This window comes from Conger conger, chromosome 6 (genome assembly GCF_963514075.1).
Source record: "Conger conger chromosome 6, fConCon1.1, whole genome shotgun sequence".
NCBI lineage: Eukaryota > Metazoa > Chordata > Actinopteri > Anguilliformes > Congridae > Conger > Conger conger.
In genome coordinates this window covers 11,690,340-11,711,158 of record NC_083765.1, presented here as the reverse complement: position 1 = coordinate 11,711,158, position 20,819 = coordinate 11,690,340, and the positions used below count along the sequence as shown (strand labels likewise).

At 41.4% G+C, this 20,819-nt stretch overlaps 1 protein-coding gene across 1 annotated transcript; it reads right to left on the bottom strand.

Moving 5' to 3' along the window:
- Nucleotides 1-12,912: 12,912 nt before the first annotated feature.
- On the bottom strand, nt 12,913-20,774 carry bco1 (beta-carotene oxygenase 1). The gene is made up of 11 exons (XM_061246735.1): nt 20,711-20,774; nt 19,748-19,876; nt 19,266-19,395; nt 17,978-18,125; nt 17,502-17,649; nt 16,536-16,756; nt 15,710-15,967; nt 15,502-15,607; nt 14,281-14,375; nt 13,489-13,600; nt 12,913-13,067 (listed from the first exon to the last, which is right to left on the bottom strand). Exons 1-11 carry the CDS (start codon nt 20,772-20,774, stop codon nt 12,913-12,915), a joined length of 1,566 nt encoding a protein of 521 aa, XP_061102719.1.
- Nucleotides 20,775-20,819: the final 45 nt, after the last annotated feature.

Here is a 20,819-nt window from a genome sequence, read left to right as displayed (position 1 = left end):
ATTGTATTTGATATGATTAACATGCTTTAGCCATAACTGTAGACCATAATTAAATCATATTCTGCAATCATATAAAACACTTCTCATTAAAATGAAATAAAAACAGTTTATCTGCATTTGTACAGCTTAACCAGCCTATCTACATTTTGAAAACATGCCCAAAAAAAGCTTACTTTCAGTCTAGGTTGTGATGCAGAATTCACAAATTCTTAATTTCACAAAAGTGGTTATGTGTGCTGCCAAAGAATATCTAATCCTGTTGGAAAATCTCTAAATATTCTATTTCGGCAAAACGCTGGAGAGAATATTATCAAAAATCAAACTAAAGTCAGCTGACAAATTCCTAGGCAGGAATATATTTGCTGAAATTTAAATTAGTTAAAATCTTTGCTGAAATCATAAACAAACAGGAATGGGCTGTGCTTGAACAGAGAGCTAATGAGTTGCTGTTGCACATGGACGAAATGAAATGCATGGCTGCCGCCTGATCATTTGTCCTTTTAAAACACAAGGCTCGAATGTAGAACCCAGTGGTCTGGTATCTGATCCTGACCCTGCCAGTGATGATTCCTGCAGGTAGCCTCAGGAAGAGAAGAACGTTTGTTGGAGAAGAACGTTTGTCCCTTTCTCATTGGTCATGACCAACTTTTTGAGGTCAATCAGTATCTTTTGGCACGTTGATTACACAGATTGGTGTGTATGGAATTATGGCATTAATGGCATGAATGTAATAGAAACGGGGGCTGTCTGCTGTAGCTCTGGAGAGCTTCTGGAGCATGCTACTGCGTTATCTTCATTTTTTAGCTATAGTAGAGTTGTGGCAGGGCCGCTGCCTTACACATCCGCGATATTTAGTGGCCAAGCCAGTCCCCTGCCCTCCAGCCTGCAAACACTACCTTAATATTACTTGCTACTTAATAACTTGCTAGGCAAGTCTAATGACATAGCTGGGGACTTATTTTTAAGGAGCACTCACAACCTCAAAATAATATTTGGAAATTTGGAGTTGATTCACAGTGGCTGTTTGGCAAGGTGGCTGCTAAAATGTGACTTTAGTCTCCAAAAAAAAACCTATTGGGAACCATGTGTTGGCTATTGTGAGGGACAAGATAATGAGTACCCTTTGCTTGCAACAGTTTACATTCAGGCATGACTTTTATGACGATACCAGGTCGGTGGGTGCAGTCAGATTTAATGAGAGCTGCATGGTCTCTTGCCTTACATAGAGGCATTAGGGAATGACAAATTTGTATGGAGGGAGTGCTCCTAAATCCTGTACACTGCAAGTGAAGTGGGTCAAGGGGCTTTTTGTCTCATTTGCCACAGTGGGGCCTGACCTTGTGGGGCTTCGCTTTGGGGGTAGAAACAAAAGCTGAGGCAGGATTATCTCACTAGGAACAAAGTGCCTGATTTGCATGAGAGAGCAGCCTGCTTAAGGTACCTCTGGTACAGAGGGGAGATGGAAGTGGTGGACCGCTGGTCTATTATGGATCTGGATCATAGAGACACCCATGCAAAAGATTCAGCCATAATGCTACATCCCCACAATATACAGGAATACTCTCACAACACACAAGCACTGTTGTTGAACCTGAGACAAATAGCATCCACCCAATTTGAGGACTAAAAGTGTCTTCTTGATAAATCTGGCTGCTATAGCCTTTTATTCACTGGATTATAGTTTCCATATAATACCTGATTAAAATGCCGATAGAAACAGTGACTTGACTAATCACACCCCTGCACCAATCAAAGCACTTGTATTATAATTAGGAACAGTGGGGAAAAGCAGGGATACTAGGCATTCCTCAGATGATGTGCCGTCCAAGGAGACTGGGAGACCGCAGAGTCCTCTGCATCAGACAGCCTAATTCCAGAAGCACTTTATTAGTCTGGTCCTAGTTGCCTAGGTACGGTGCCTTCTTGGTAAGTCCTAATGTGATGTCTAAACTGAGTGTATTCTGTATTCAGGGAAGTTTCTGTTCAAGTCCCATAAATTAGCTTTTGATTCTTCTACAACAGACCTGGATTGTGTCTCAGAGATTAAGAAGATTTGCCCTGCTTTCCTGCCTCTTCCTCATTCTCTTGACCAGAGTGTCTCATTTTCTCCTGCTCGCCACAGAGAGACAAAATACTTCTGAGAAGAGGCTTTAATCTGCATTAAGATGAACGACTATGAGCATCTAGAGATTCAGACTGGAAATCCTCTGCAGTGTCCCACCATTCTTTTGTAACATGGAGGCAATTACACTTCTGTTGTAATACAGGCTGCAACTAATGTTGCCCCAGAGGTCAAAAGTTCACAGCTTGACCCTGGCATGCAGCCACACTGACCTCTGACAGTACAGAAGCTGTCCACTTTGCAGTTGTTTTATCACAACGGTAGATTCTCACAGAGGAATTGAAACTATTGCTGGAGTTGGACAGTGACAGGTAGAGATCTAACAACCAGTACCCTGCCCTGATCTCAGTGGAAACCATATTAGTGGGAATATGTACAGGAAAAGGAATCCAAACAGTCATGTAACATTCAATAAACACTCAAACTTATTATTGGCTTAGACTCCAGAGCTGCTATTGTTTGGATCCATTCTTGATATGTATTAATATCAAATATTTATAGCAGTTTCTTAGTATACCTACCACCAAAATTGTATCTACACTTTAATCTCATTCCTGGTTCAGGGGACTCCATGTACAAAAAAATAGCTTTAACTGAACGGAGCAATTTTTCACATAATGCTGCATTAATAATAAATCATCCATAGGGTATATTACGCCTCAATAGACTCCAAGGGTCTCACAAATATGTTTGATGGCTACTAATAGCAAGCTAATTAACAGCTAGCTTCACTAAAGGAATTGAAATTGCAGCTGAAAGGGAAAGCAGCATATGCAGGGAGGCCCCTGGACTCTGGGAACTGCTGCTCTAGGGCCATGTGCTGAGAGAACTGTGGAAACGAGGGTCCGTGAGGACCACAGATGGCCTGGGCTTGCAGTGACAGACCAGCTCATTTATTACTATCAGGAGCGACGGTGCCTACTGCATTGTCTCTCCCAACTCCAACTGTGTCCTTGCACTCTGCCTAGCAACATAGGGCCTGCCGGGCATTCCAGTTCACTGAGTTCCCGGACCGGTCTGTGACCCCTTCAATCGGCAACACCCCAACCTCACACACACACCCAAAGCTTTGAATTACACTAGTCTAATGGAGACTTCTCCATATACTGTATGTGTATATATATATATATATATATATATATATGCTATTTGCACACACACACACACAGGCACATGCACACACACACATGCACACATATACACAAGCACACACAGGCATGCACACAGGCACACACATGGGCACGCACAGACACACACAGATAAACACACACACACATACACAGACACTGACACACACACACACACACACACACACACAGGCATGAACATGCACATGCACATGCACAGACACACACACACACACACACACACACACACACAGTCTGATGCTCTGTTCAAGCACACACAGCCCATTCCTTAACCTCCTCCATTCTCAATGCAATGTCCCCTGGGAAGGCATTTGCCAGAAGGACCGCAAGTAGCCTTTGTGCTCACAGTTACATTAACATGTCTTCGGTCAGCAGATGCTCTGATCTTAACTTATAGGATATAACTTGTGGAATTATGTGGGGAGCTGTTTGACATTACAATTTTCAAAACTCTAGACACAAGACTAAAAACTCAACTTTTGTCAGCCATTTGTGTCTGCAGGACTGCTGCTCACTGGATTTGTGTGGTTTGTTTTCTCAATTAGCTGATTAGATAATGCATTAATAAGTAGGTGTAATAAAGTAAAGTTCCTAATAAAGTGCTCAATGAGTGTATATATGGATCACAATGACACAACTTAACTTTCAAAGTATTAGCATTTCAAAATGAAATACACACATTACATTTGAAAATACTGTCGTTTCATTCATTACAATGCTTACCTTAGCCCAATTGAGCATGCATTTCATGCATGCAAACCCCTCTGAAACAAACAACAGTGCTGCAATAGCCTAAAAAAGTATGACAAAATAAGAATGCAACAGTTTGGTGATGTCACTGGGTTGCAGGCTTGATGCACTTATTGTGATATTCTACCCAATATTAAGTATTATTTACTTTCATTCGCTTAAATACTCTCTGTTCGAATACTTTTTCTCACCTAAAAAATGGGTGGTCTGATAGCAAAGGTGCTATGTTATAAGAAGTGTAACACATCTCAGCGTAAATACCAGGAAATAAAAGTTGAAATTATGAACTCTTGTCTCGTGTTCATCTTTTTATCTCAACCCTAAATGTATTCAGTGTATTGCAAAAACAAAGGAATTGGCCTTGCTGTTCCAATAATTTGAAGGGATAATAATTTTTAAAAATTAAAAAATAACATTTTAAAAACCTGCACTTACACTTACTTGTTGAGGAACTTGTAACTTGCTTTGGATTAAATGCGTCAGCTAAATGGTTAAAATGTCTAATGTGTGGGAACCCATAGTGTTATCTATATAGATCTTGAGTGCAACATTGAACTATAATTATGCTACATTGGCCTCTCTTAGACAGAAGACATGAATCATGCAAGACCAATTAAGGCTCAAGTTGTGGCATGTTTCTTATGGGAAATGTACAACCTGTAATGAGAGAATCGTGCTGATGTACCCTTCCTCCTCTCCATTGTATGTGTCTCTGCAGCTGCTATTGCTCAACACAGTCACAGGCTCTACAAGGAGAGGCTCCACCCAATTCATTTACCATCTACTTTTAATGAAATTACCTTGGGTCTGAGCTGGAGTTATAAGCAGCACACATCTGAATGGAGGCGAGATAAAAAGATGGGAAATGGCATTGTGGGAAAGAACTAAGGAAAATAAATGAGTAGAGAAAAAGAAACACAGCAATAACCATTGCTGTCCTCCCTCTAATAATGTTAGTTAATGAGCAGCGTCATGCTTGGCCCTGGAAAATAATACAAGCTTCTCATTACCTCCCCCCTCCCTTTCTGCCTTGCCCAGGTCTTTAATGTGGAACAGGCCTCTGGGCTATGCTCAGGGGCCAGCTGCCGCAGAATGAGATGTCCATGGCAAATCTTGAAGAAAGCACAATCCGGGAGGCTGTGAAAGGGACCAAATGGGACTTCCCCACCAGCAAATCAAACAACACCCCTCGCTGACTGGTCAACCACACAATAAAAGATCAGCCATTGTTACCCACCACTGCAAGTGGGGATATTTTTCTCTCTCTTCCATCTCTGCAGCTCAGAGCTCTTGTAATAAGGCAAGGGAGGCTGTCGTAGGGTGGGTGCTATGATAGGTCTTCCCTCTAAAGGGCCTAAGCCATTACAGTCTGCTCTCTCCCCAACAGAAGGCGCTTCCAGCGATATGGCCCTCCACTGCGACAGAACCCCACCAACCTCTACCACCCCGCACTGACCCCATGTGAGAACTTCACAGTTGCAGGGGCGCTATGGAACTGGCAGTCTACCACGCAGAAGGCTGACTTAATTTCTGCTTATGCCTCCCTCCGGTCCCTACAGCTCCTTGTCCTCACCGAGACCTGGATCACACCGGATAACACCGCCACCCCCGCTGCCCTCTCATCCCCCTTCGCCTTCTCACACACCCCCCGGCCATCCGGCTGTGGTGGTGAAACTGGGGAATTCTCTGTGGAATTGTGGGGGAACTCCAAGGACCCATCGGACCTTTCCTCTTACTAGTCCTTCGTGGTAGCATTCTCTTCCGCCATTACCACCGCCAAAACTTTTTACTATCAAACTAAAATTAATAAATCCCTCACTGCTGATGACTTTGCAGTGTTCGTCAATGAAAAGATTGCAGACATCCCCTCAACCCTCCTTCAGGCAATCACACCTGACCTCCTCCCATTATTTACCTCCCTTGTGAACTCCTCCCCGTCGTCTGGATGTTTCCCCTTATCCTTCCTACATCACCCCACTCCTGAAGAAACCCACTCTGGAACCCTCCAGTATACAGAACTGCCAAACTATCTCTCCTTCCTTTTCTATCCAAATCACTTGAACAAGCTGCCTCTAACCAACTCTCTTCCTTCTCACAGAATAACCTGCTGGACCCCCACCAGTCCTGCTTCAGACCTAGCCACTCGATGGAGACTCCTCTCCATCAATGAATCCTTTCTGCCTGCATGAGGAGCCTCCCTCTCCTCTGTCCCAATCCTTCTTCATCTCTCTGCGGCCTTTGACGTAGTCAACCACTCCATCCTCCTATCCTCTCTAACAGCTACAGGGATCTGCGGCACAGCCCTAGACTGGATTAAGTCCTATCTCTCTGGCTGGTCCTCCCAGGTCACCTGAGCTGGTAAAGTATCAACCCCTCGTCCCCTTGTTAAAGGAGTTCCCCAAGGCTCAGTCCTTGGTCCCTTCCTCTGCCCCATCTACACCAGATCCCTTTGCCCTATTATTGTATCTCCGCCTGCCTGAGAGACATCCATTGCTTGATATTATCTAATCAGCCAATTAAAATGTGATCCAAGTGACGTTGACCGTGGAATGATTGTTGATGGCAGACAGGGTAGTTTCAGTATCTCAGAAACTGCTGATCACCTGGGATTTTAACGCACACTAGTCTCTAGAGTTCGCAAAAACTGGTGTAAAAAAACCCAAAAAAAATCAAGTGAGCAGCAGTTCTGTAGACAGAAATATCTTGTTAATGAGAGACGTCAGAGGAGAATGGCCAGACTGGTCAAAGCTGACAGGAAGGTGACAGTAATGCAAATAAGCACACAATAAGCCATACAGAACAGCATCTCTGAAGCAAGTGCAAAGAATTACTGCACATCACAAGTATTGTAGGCTTCACTGTGAGTTAGCCATATTGCAGATGAAGGTAACTGTTCCTGTGGTTTCCCAGTTTTACGTCAGCTGTTTTGTGTTTTTTCTATTTGTCATTTTTTGCATTTGTATGCACTGCTACTTTCTTGCCAGGTTTCTCTGTAAAAAATAATAGTGGGGCTGCTGGTGACCAGTACACTGGGAGGCTGGCAAGGCCTTGTTTTACTGCAGCACTCCCACATGTCAATACTGTCCCCCATTTTTAAATGAGGGGGGAGGGGTTTTTTTGGGCCAGCACAGCTCTGGTCTGTAGTTAGATCACTCCCTTCTTCATTGTGCTGTGAGCGTGTGATGGGTGGAGGGGAGTAAATGAGAGTGCTAGGATGATAGATAGCGTGTGTGGTAGCGATAGCATTGTGGACTGCTGCATGCTGTGTCTGTGGCTGGCGTGCTCTCCACCACGACCCCCCCCCCCCCCCCGAACCCCCAGCCCCCTCACCCCAGCCTGGTGTGGAGAGAGGGGGGATTCCACACAAGCTGTACTACACGGCTCCCTGTGCTGTAACACAAACATCTAGTCCTCTGGCATTTATTTCCACAACCTGACTGGTCTCCAGTAATCAACTGATGGAGGAAGAACAGGTCAAATTAGAGGAAGACTTAGTACACTAACTGTTTTGGCATAGATTTTGGAAATATATTGGGAATTAACTTACTTAGTCAGATCAGTCTGAATATTAAAAAAAACAAAAACATAAAAACAACAAAATGATTTGATCAGACACTGAGGTCACATGCTGGATTCCAATACGGTTTGTAAGTACATATCCAACAACATTTCTTCACAAAAAGTTGTTATTAGCATGTTTTCTCATATATGACGAATGAACTAAATACTCTACAGCAAGCTGCTCTCTGACTCAAGACTGAGGTAAAGAGTCAAAGATTCCAGTAAGTTCAAAAAGGTGCAACATAAGCACTCTTTTGCCCACTGTGGAAAAATCGAATGAATACATTCAAAAACAAACACGAAAAGCATAGATAGCTAAATTATAACTCTGTAGCTTTGACTATAACTTAAATTGTAATACATATTATGTGATCGCCCAAAATATGTTTGATCACAACTATTTACAATGTGAAACGACTGCCCTCCAGTGGACAGAATGCTGCTGCTGCTGGTCAGAGGCGGTCTTTAATATAAGGTATCTTGCATAAGTGAGCATGCATATTTTACAGAAGACGCGGACCAGCCGAAAGTGTCACTATACTGATATAGAAAAACAGGAAAACAGGCGCGGTCGCCTTTCATTTTGTGTAGGCTTCTTGTGCCCAACTATTTTCTTCTTCAATTTATCTGCAGTTTCATTGACTGCAAATTGATCGTTCACCTGAATTTATAGATCTACTGACTTCGGTTAAAGGTAAGCTTATTTTATTTGCTTTGAAATATCAGGTGAAATATAAAAAATAAAGTAGGCTATCGCAGTTTTGCACAATCTGAATGTAAACGCGCCTGTTAGATTTTTGCCGATGGTCTGTAGATCATAAACGTCGTCGGAGTCCTACCGATAAATATTTTGCCTACGTAACAATATTGTTACAAGGCTGATTCTTTTTTTCAATATTATAAACGCCCTTACCACACTTCACATTATGTAACAACTGAGACAACGCAAACCAAACGCAAATGAATATGCGGATAATAATTCGTATGAAAACGCAAATCAAACTCTATTTTTGAAACACAAGGCTCTGTGGAAACTAAGTGCAGGAGAGCAGTGATCGGAGTTGTTTAATTCAATTCACCATGGTCTGGGTGAATACTCAAATCTGATAGGATGTTAGGAGGTGATTAAATTAATATAATCCTTCAACTTTTGGCAGGTAGTCCAGGGGCATGTTCTGAAAACGTTTGGCTACGGTTTCAGTGTTGAACGTTTTACAACAGGCTAATGACATGTAAGTGAGCATAGGTATGTTACAGGAGACGCGGACCAGCCAAAGGTGTCACTATACTGATATAGAAGCACAAGAGTGGCACTGGTGGCCCTCCCTGGCCTTGCCCTCTTTGTCCCTGGTTCTGGTTCTGCTGATACTGCTTTTGGCCTTGTCCCTGTCCTCCCTGGTTCTGCTTCTTGTCGCCTTGATTCCCTCTGTTACCCCCTTGTCCCTGTTGGCAGGGCCAACGGAGTTTCCAGGGCATAGGTGGCGGCATTTCTTCAAACATGAAATCCACCGTCAGTTATTTTTGTTGGTCATCCCCTTTAATTTCCACTTTGCGGTACTTTTCCACCGCGTGGACCATGTGTTCAGTGAACTCTGGCTCATTCTTTGCAATGAGGCCAGTCTGGATTTCGCAGGCGGGGGCATGGCATCCACAATGGCGGAGTGAAACATGGACAGCGTGACTTCATCTTGTGTGATCTCTCTTCCTGTCATTTGAGCAGTTTCTCCAAATATGCCATGTCTCCCAGTGGGTCCCCCTTAAGTGCTTTGGGATCCAAGCGGGATGGAAAAGTCTCTCTCAGGGCTCTCCACAGAAGATTTCTGTAGTTGTTAAATGGCACTCTGTCTGCCAAGGGGTTATCAGCCACCCCCAGGAGATGGGCTCTGCTCATCAGCTCCCGCATCCTTTCTGCTCCCATCATCCTGGCCAGAAGGGCTTTAATGTCCCCAAACACCAGCATCTTTCCACAAGTTTCTTCCTCTGAAAATACTTGCACATTTTCCCATTTACTGTTGGCTCCATTTTACCTTTGAGGATACCTCTCAATACTGGCAGTAAACAGGGAATTCCTATTTTGTGTAAAATACTTTCATTTATTCAGCATTGTGCAGGTAACACATTTTATTTTATTATAAATACATATTTTTGTTTTGTTACGTTTCTGTGTGATCATTTTGGTGTGATTTTTGGACTTTGGTTTTGTAATAAGGAGTTTTCTCTTTTCCCCTACAGAGCACAAACATCTGACCATGATCCTTGGTAAGAAACAGGTACTGTATATGTAGCTGTATATTTTCAGTATTTATTGATTTTTTAAAATCTTCTTTGTGATTAATGCAGATAATGAATTCACATGAATTCTTACACAGAAACTGTGAACTGTGAACACAATGGAGGCTTATGCAGTCTGCAAAAGGTGCCACCTTGCTGAAAGACATTACCAAACTTCAACAAAGGGGAACGAAATGGAGCAATGTTGACATAAAGGATTAAGAGAGTGTAATTCTAACCTCTTGAGAGTGGTTAGAAAAAAAAGTGGCCCCCTTCAGAAATAACAATTTGTAAAATGGGAGACTTTGTTCATAAATTTGTGAATTTCTCTGATGTAATCTGAAACTCATCAGGGGGATTGGCCCTGAGAGGAATTTTTCAAAGCAAGGATCCTCAGGAGCTGTCTAAGGATCAAAAAATCGTGCCAGAGAATGTGGTGCTCGTCAGCACAAGCCTTCGCAGGACTTCATGGTACATTTCGAGAGTCTTAGCGAGGAGGAAAGTTTCCACCAGTGTGTGCACAGAGCAGGACTCAACATTTCTGGAGAATTCACAGCCACTTTGTTGGGCCATGGGCTGAAAATCTGAGCTGGCCATGACTCATCCCAGCATTCAGACAAAAGTACATCAGCTAGAAGAGAAACAGAATATGTTACAATTACAAGGTTCTTATCAGTCCCAATGGCAAGCTGTGAATTAAACACCAGGGAACTCTTCCCTGGCATTGGACAGTCTCAGACAGCTTCAACATACCCTGAAGTATGAACGTTCTACAGAAAAGAAACAACAACGATGTGCAGACTTCCTTTACTCTCATGGGTCACATGTAAATTGTGGTACCATTGTCTCTGGAGGTATTTTTGAAATGAAAGCACAGACATCCGGAGACATCCAAGCAAATGATGAGAGGAGCACCATCTTTCAAATGCTGAGGGATGTGTGGGAAGTGGATGTGGGTGTGACTGAAACCATGAAATTAAATATGGGCTTTACAGTATCATCTTCGTTGTGTAAAAAAGGTAACCGCTATACTACAAGGACTATGCAACAGAATGTATGAATCAATGTGTTTTCCAGCACTGTGTAGATCAGACAGATAATGGGAAAACAAGAATAGTGGGCCTTACCACTCAAATTTTGAAACAGTTGTCATACACAGCCAAGGAAGCAATCAAGGATGCAGTGACATGCACATTTTCAAATAAGATTTCTGACTTTATACAAACATTTGTGAAGAAAATGGACCAGGTTCTTGTGAATCCCAACTGAAAATCTGGTTCTAATTGCTTTTCAAACTGATGGAAACCTCAAAAGATTTTGCAGATGCAATTCTCATTGGCGTTGGTGACCTCGAGAAGACCATTGAAGAGGATGGGATGTGAAAAAGTCCATCAGTGAATCAAACCCACAGAGGAGCTCAAGCAGTAGGCCTTTTTGCGGAGCACCATGTGAACGAGCAGGCCTGAACCATTCAGAACATTTCTCTGAATGTCACAGACCTGATGGCTTAACTGGCTATAGCAACATTAAAACGAAGAAGCTCTCTGCAGTCATTTGCACCATTTCTGTGTCATCCGGGGAGTCTTTCAGCAATGAAGACACAGACTACAAGAAAAAATTCAAAAACTACAAATCTGTCAGTGACAACTGTAAGTCCTGGCAGATTCAAACTGATTCCAGTTACGAAGCAGCATCCTTTTGGAAGTCATCCATCCATCCATCCATCCATTATCTTAACCCGCTTATCCTGAACAGGGTCGCAGGGGGGCTGGAGCCTATCCCAGCATACATTGGGCGAAAGGCAGGAATACACCCTGGACAGGTCGCCAGTCCATCGCAGCTTTTGGAAGTCAGTGTTTTACAAATTTAACTTGGACTTCGCAAATAAATATGCTGCTGAGCCAGCTGATATCCCCAAAGGATGGAATATCAGCAAGGAACAAGTGAGGAAAGATTTGGAGGAAACTTACCAAGTCGGTCTGAAGTCTCTTGTTTGACAAGAAGAATGGTTGCAAATGAAGTGTCCATCATTTTAAATATCAAGTACATGAGGCATGCGATGGCATGTGGCGAAACAGTTGAGTCAATGTTTTCGTTCATATTACACGGATGACAAAAGCTATTTTCTTGATGCATGGAGGAGCGAAATACCCGATTTCACCAGCGATTTAAACTTTTTATTATAATTTTTATTTTAGTATCTATGTAAGTACCTACTTTGTAAAAACTACGACTCCTACTAATAATAATGATAATAATAATAATTCTTTGTGTGGTAAGACAAATAATTTTTGGAGTGAAATTCATAGGTATCAGCAGGGGTGACATCATGCCTGGTACTGAGGTTGAGAAACGAAAGGTGGCCCCTAGCTCCAACACCACTCACAAAAATGACGCCTGCTTCCCAGCCACTACTACTTTGTTCCCCTCATTTGTCCTGGCTGGGAATCACATTTAAAATCTTGCAAACAGAATGTCTCTTGGAGAATAATGGTTACGTAGTGACACAAGTGGGTGGCCGGTTTATCCTTTTTTAAAAATGTATTTATTCCATCTTGATTTCACACTATACGGTAAATATACATTCATATAGCACCAAATTTAAACACTACTTTGACATTGTACCACCCATCCTTCAATGCTGCTGCTCATATTTCTAATTACATTTCATGAAAATAAATGCCACCACTAACCAAAATGTTGCAATCATCTGTATTTCAGTTGGATTTAATGGAATAACTCTAATGTAGTTATTTTCTATAGTGATGATGCAATGAGTTTGAAACCATGGAAATGACTGATTACATTTTCCATTAAAACTTCACTAAAAGTAGTACTGGACAGCATGCGGCAAACAAATAAACAACTCCTTTATCTGCAATGAACTAGTTATTATCGTAATGCCTTGAATATCAAACTCAATGTTTTTGTTATCAGACTACAGTCTTCAAACGTCAACATTTTTATTGACATACAACTTGAATTGTTTCACTCCAGCCATGTTTAGTCATTTAAAAAATCTGGACCAAGGTCGGTGTGCAGAGATATTGAAACTACACGCTAAGTATACTGAGGGATGAAGTATCCGTGCATGTCTATATGGAGATCCACGTCCACGTATGCCCGGGCGATCTCCGTAAATGACCTGGCATCCAGAACCAGCAGAAAGTCGGATTTCTGTGGGTCTGCACTGATGACTGCAGCCAAAACGACACCTGGGAATGTAGAAGAATTGCGTTCCATTGCAGTTAATGGTGTCTCCTGCACCACCTCTGCCATCACCACATGATGGTTTACATTCTGTACAACGGCCATGCTGGGTGTGAGCTTCTGCTATGAAACCAACATGAAATTCGCCACTGAGAAATGAATTATTGTAGCCGGTATCACTAACTAGGCAATGCTGTATACTAGTTATAATCGCCAAATGACATGCCAGTCAGCCCAACCCCTGCACCAATCACTGCAAGGCCCGATTGGTATTTCCCATCTATAAGTCCTATACGGCATTCGTGGCAAGCACTCCTTCTAATTACTCTTCTAATGGGAACATCTGTGTTGAAACTATTGGTGTCATTAATATTTTTTCAAACACCAGACAGGAGGCTTTATGTTACAGATTATAGATTGGCTCACCGTCATCCTCTTCAATAGCCATGGGATTGGCGATGAAAATGGGTTCAGAGACTGAACAGTTTTCTTCTGTCCACTCTACCGACTTCCTTGTTTCCACATCAAACTTCATTATCTAGCAAAAAATATTTTAAAAGTACAGTACCTTTTACAGATCAAAGAAACTCAAATATGAATATGGATACAGTCACAAACCACAAACCAATTTTTTGCTTGAGACCATTACTACAATTATACATACACCAACTACACATTGGGCCTGATTTATCAATATTTTCGGAAATCCATGTACAAATGTATGTGTGATCGGAAACAAACTAAGATCTTTCGCCAGATTCATGAAAGATGCGTACACACAGCTTTTTTTTGCATCCACGTGTGAATATTGATAAATGCCAAGTCAAGGCAAGGTGCGTGCACAAAATTTGTGATTTGCATAAATTGACGCCCCTAAAGCACCATATATGGAATTTCAGCTTTTTAAAGAGATAGTTGAAAAAAGAAAAATCATGCTTTACAACTGTGCTTTTTCATTTCCGTGCACAATACAAACAGCTGAGGCCACACGTGAAGTTTCTTCGGCTCCTACGAATAAACTGACATCTGAAAACTTTGATAAATCCCACATTATTTGTACTTAGTTCGGCATACGTTTGATAAATGAGGCCCATTGTGTGGTTTGAAAAACTGTCTCCAGTGGGCTTTGACTGGGAAGCAAGTGTAGACAGCCATTCAAATGAGTCGAAATACTTCAAAACACCCCAGGATCAAAATTCTTGTCTGAATGTCTCCAACCTTTGAGGAAACCGGGGACATTTCTGCGCTGGTCCAGTAGACATATCCATGCTTCTTGCCATTGAAGTTGTAGTTAATTCTTGGAAGCTCCACACCTGTTCAGAGTAAATGCAAAGAGTTTGTTTGAACGAATCATTGTCTGGTGATTCCAGATGGGCAGTTTACATGAGCGCTGAATTAAGTGATCACTTTGAATATGTGTTTACATGCCTCAAGTGATCAGAATTGATTTTCTGATCTGTAAAAATAATTGCAGCACTTACATTCTGCATTCTCAGCATGAGGTACTCAGCACAACACTTGTATATCTCCTGTTCATGTTAATGAAGCAACGGCTGCAGCTGAACGTCATCTTCTTACACACATTATACAAGCTTTGTTCAATCGTTCAAATGCTTGTTCGAACATAGTCGTTGTTTCAAGTCTTAACCATTGAGGTGGTTAACAATCATTAAATCGTTCTCAACAATAAAGTTATGTTGGCAGTAGACCTGTTCTGCTTTGCAACTGCCATGTTTCGGAGTTTCCTGGAAATTCAGACATCACTTGCAGTTCCGTTTAGGCTTTTATTCCGTTTATAAACAGTATATGTATATAAATGTAAGTGCAGGTACTGTCAGGCTGGCCATAGTTGGCACTGGCATGGACTGAACTCAATACCAGGTTGTAAGGCAGGGAGCAACAACACAAGGGCTGAGAACTGCTGGCTTTTCACCCTGGCTTTACCTGGGAGTCAGTCTGGCCAATAAGTAGCACTAATTACCCATAAGAAAATAAAACCAGGATTTGAGGGCCAGAGTTAATGATCCTTGCTCTATGGTGTATCACACCAGTGTATACTACACTTTCTTCGTAGAATGCCCCCCCAGCAAAGGGACGTTATTAAATAATTGTTTCATTATGGTTTCATTATGGTATGGAAAGCCCTTAGTAGATTTCATAGACTCAGCATAATTATTGGTAAAATGTTCTTTCTCTGCTAACTGAAGAAAACACATCTAATATGCTACCACCAGTCTCTCTTTTATATAGTATGCATTTAACTTAACTTGCTTTTTCCTGAGGTGGACACAATAATCCATCTCCGTAGGCAATCTTATAGTCTGATGCTGAAACCAGTCTATCATCGGTGAGCTCATTACGAAGCCATCATTAATGCCGGAGGGAATGGTAGAACTGTCACCTCCACAGTGTTACCCTGTGACAAAATGTAGGCTTTACCTTCACAAAGGATTTCAGGCTGGCAGAATATTTTACCCTCCTTCTCTTTGACAGCACTGGCTGTTGTGTACTTGAGCTTCACCATTTCCTCTCCAATCAGAGCCTCCTATAGAAGTCGAACACAAACGGGTATGTGGTGATATGCACACAAAGCTTTGGGTTTCTATGTTTAAATGCTGACTGGTACACAAATAATGACAAATAATACCGTGTGTGTCTGTACAGGCAGGACAAATCTCTTGCACTTTGGTCTGGAGTAAGCTTTTCTGCTTTCTTCAGACTCCTCTTTTAGTTTGCTCAGGTAGAACATGTCATATAGGCTATTGTCATTGTAGGCGATGACATCGAACACCACATGGCCGTCATCCTCAAATGCATTGACGTGATGGTACACCACCGTGGCGTTTGTGAAGAACTTAGTCTCCACCTGCTTCCCAGTCTTTCTGTCAATGAGGTGAATCAGCGTCTAGATTTCACACAGAAACAAAGACACAGACACACACACACACACACACACGTATACACACAGGCACACACATGCACACACACACACAAACACATACACACAGGCACATGAATTCACACATGCACACACACATACGACACATGTACATGTACATACGTGCACACAGGCACACACACATACACACGCACACAAACACACATACATACGTGCACACACACGCACACAAACACACACATACACGTACATCCGTGCGCACACAGGCACACACACACAAACACACATACATACGTGCACACACACACGCACACAAACACACACATACACGTACATCCGTACGCACACAGGCACACACACACATACACACATACACGCACACCAACACACACGCACACACACAAACAAACACACACATACACGTACATACGTGCGCGCACACACACACACACACACATACACGCACACAAAAAAAGTGTGCATGTCAGTGATGAAAGGAAATCCACAGATAATACTATTCTGGAAAGTAATCTTCAAAACTACATCTGTAATGCAAAAGGAAGGGTCTTTTTACATTGTCTTCAGGGTGGAATTTGAGACAGCTGGCCCAGTTGACCCCCCTCATATATGCAGTCGCCATCTTCAGGATGTCCAGTTTTAAGGGCTGCTCGATGAAGATGAAGTAGTTGTCTGTTATGCCAAAACTGTGGTAATAGCTTGGACTAAGCAGGGAGCGACATGGAATAGTGCTTATAACCTCCAGGTTCTTCAGAGCTTGAGTTTCCTTAGAACTACCTGGAAAAATACCACACGTGGAGGTTAATATTTTATATATATGAACAGTATATAAGTATATACAGATATATACACTCAGTCAGCACTTTATTTGGTATTTATTAGACGTATTATTTACAGCCTCTGCTGCTGTAGCCTATCCACTTAGAGGCTTGAAGCATTGTGTCTTCAGAGATGCTCTTCTGCATACCACTCTTGTAATGCATGGTTATTTTTGTTACTGTCATCTTCCTGTCAGCTTTGACCATTCTGGCCCCTCTCCTCTGACCTCTGTCTAACAATACGTTTCTGCTTGCAGAACTGCTGCTCACTGGATGCTTTTTTTTAATATATATAATACAATGCCAGAACCTATTTGTCACAATAACCTGTACTTAAGTACTTTTTTTGTTAGTATACCCAACTATATTTCTGAATATGAATAAGTGGGTACACTAAGAATGCACCAGCTAGTGCAGGTAAGGTTTCTATTGCTATTGTGAGGGCAGGTAGGGAATACCCTCCTGCCCGTGCTGACATGATGCCCAAATATACTACACAACCCGGGACTCCCAGACACAGTTGGCACTCGCATAGTCAGGATTCAGTACTGGGCCATGCAACACCTCAACAACCTGAGAACCAGTGCCTTTTCTGGATTAACCACTTGAGTGAAGGGTACATTTCAGTCATGTTTTGTGCACTGGGTAAGGATATGGAACAGTGCTAGTGTCCATAACTGTCAAAACTATGCAAGCCCTCTTACCCTCTTCAGCAGACGGGACCTTGAATAAAGTATACTTTGTCTTGCCCTTCTCCGCTATCGTGGTGCCCATGTTATATGTATTGCCCTCTTTATCATAATGTGGGTGTGATGTTACCAGATTCACAGCCAAGTACTTCAGGTAATCCACCTTAAGAGAGAAGATGTATATCCTGTCAGCATTATTTTTCAAATAGAAGGGGAATGATCTTTTTCAGACCAAGTTAAAACCATAGATGCAGACATATTTAACTGACTAAAACACACACATACACACAAACAGCAAAATTCTGCTGTTATATTTTTTGCTTACCTTGTATACCTAATTCAGAATCAGAATTGCTAAAAGGCTTTTTTTATTTTTCGCCGATGAAACATCCTTTTCCATGTATGCCAGTGCCTGTTTTACACCAATGATGACAAATGATACTAATGTGGTTAAATAACCCAATGAGTGTAGTGACGGAACATCACTGTACCTTGTCCAGTGTCTCCAGAGTGTCTGGGTCTATTTTTCGGATATAGTTGGTTTCAGAAGTGGCATAGTAATCCTTCCCATATTTTATTATATTATTTGCACAGTTGTCTGTGAAGTCCGGGACGGTATGTGAGAGAAACGTGATCAATCTTGAATAGCAAGATGGCAAACACAAAAAAACATTCTGTAAGCATTCTACTCAGTATGTAATAATCAGGGTAATCATCCTCCTTCCCCCTTTAACAACATGCGCACAGGTTTATACTGGATTCAAATTGAATGTAAGTCTGAGAGACCTGTACATAATGGGCTGCAGAGTTATTGGCACACTTGATAAATATGCACAAAAAATGCTGTCAATTAAAAGATAATGCAGTTATGCTTTATTTCCAACATGCAGAAAGTAATGTGCTTTATTAATGATTCAATGGAATCAACTAAAGTTACATTTTTCAAATAAAAAATGTATTTCCCCTGAAGACAGGTTCCATAATTATTGGCACACCTGCTTTAATACCCCTGGCAAAGATGACAGACATGAGTCTTTTCCTACAGTGTATTCCTACAGAGTTAGAGAACACATTTGGAAGGATTTTTGACCATTCCTCCATGCAGAACTTTTCTGAATCATTGATATCCTTGGGATACCCCCCTCTTCAGTTCAGACCATAGGTCTTTCATGGGATTTAAGTCTGGAGACTGAGTATTGTTGTTTTTATACCTTTTTATTATTTCCCTTACGATGCTAAGTATTTTTAACCGTTATGTATGTTTTTGCATCCCCTACCAGAATTGTGATGGTCAATTACCTTATTTTTGTATCATTGACAGTTCTTTGGCTTTCCCCATGCTGATGGTTGACCAAGGGATTTTGCATGCTTGTTACCTCATTTTATACTAATAGTGAAACAGGTGATGGAATGATTTAATTTAATAAAATATAATATAATTTTCCCAATATCATTTCTTTAGACTGAGATTAAATTAAAGTAAAATTGTATTGCCAATTTCATGTTGTTTGATTTTATTTACAATAATTGTTAGGGGTGCCAATAGATTTGGCACCTGTGATTTCCATAAAAACATTGAAACATGAATTAAAAATGTATTAAAATAAAAGTATGTAGTTTTCCCATATGTTTGAACATAAAATATAGATCATTATCCATGATATTTATTATATGCAGCCTTTTTTATCCGTTGTTATTAAAGCCCGATCATTCTGAAGCCCACTATATGATGCAGCAAATTACAGACAAACACACATAAAAGCAGAACAGATCACTTACTTGGTGAGTATACCTTTGCTAGGATCTGGGTAGGCCATTGTCCCCATTTCAGACACCACAATTCTTTTGGCTTCCGTATTTGATTTATAGGTATCTCCATGGAGGTATCTGCTTCTGTAGATCACATCGCCTGGGAAAAATTTTCACTCCAAATCACATTCTACATTTCAGCCGTTGAGGACAGAGGGCTGCATTCAGTAGGCCAGGGTTTCGAAAAAAATGAATACACGACTCCGGTTCCATTAGACATTATACAGTAGGCATCTAGGTGTTTTTATTTATAATAATTTTTGGGCCCATTTTCAAGATTTCGGCAAGGGCCCCATAATAATGATAATCAATAAGATGACCATGAATTGTAGACATGCTTTCATTTAGCAGTGTGTTTAATAGAAACTGCACACAGTCAGTGAAGGGGCCTCCAGTCAGACGATGGTTCCTATCTAGATTGAGGAAGAGACAAGTTTGCAATGGTCTCTCACCGTTTTTTAGCGTGAAGCTGTGCATCAGCGCCATTCCGTCAAACCAGTGCTTGTAGGTGGTGTCTCCCACAGAGAACATCCCGGGGCCATTGCGCACTAGTGTTCCCTGTAGCCAAGCAGGTAGAGTGCCTGCATTCGCACACAGAGACAAATGCAAAACACCTAATTAACAGTTCATTATTCAGAACTATTGGTTACACTTTACAAAGACATTACATTAATTGGCATTAACTAATGTAGTTGTTAACTATCTAACTACTGATAAGTTAATCAATACAGCTTTGTTTATGTATCTGTACATCATTCATTCATGTTAACAACTAGGGCAGACTGGGGAACAACCAAACACCGCCTAATTGAAAAATATATACACACATGAGAGCAAATATTTTTCATCCAGAAAGAAGATACATGTCTTTGCTATGACTATAGACCATCAGCACAGTTCTAGGACATTCCTGGTGATTACAGTACAGTCGAAAGCAGCAGAAGTTATCCAAGGTGCCCTGGCTACGGGGCAAGTTTAAACAGTGCCGGGGCAAGTTTAAACAGTGTCCGAAAAGTTGGAAAATGGTCTGGAATAGCTTTGGTCAAAAGCTCTTGAATCCAACATTTTTCACCGTTTATATTTTTCATCTGAAAATTGTCTTGTAGAAATTGTCTATAATGTTGTCTGTATTAATCGCATATGACACCATGTCTCGGATGACATTGATAAGAGCGAGTGCTAAAACCGACTGAATAAATGCATGGAATATATGGATGATGAATATATGAATATATGAATGAATATATGGTCGACATGGAATATACAATGTTACATGAAATGTTAGCAACTACATTATTGTTTGTAACGTGAAAACCATCCATATAACCGGTCCACAATTCAGTTGAACCGCAATATGCCATTTCCAGGTGAGAAATAAACACTGTTCATGAATACGCACTCATTCGTTACTCTACCTTTGACATCGGCCTGTACAGGATCAGGGTGTTCCTTGACGTTTTTGCTGTGATCATACTGCATTGTATTTTTCTGAAGGACAAATCCGTGGTTGCCGGCTTTGACTGG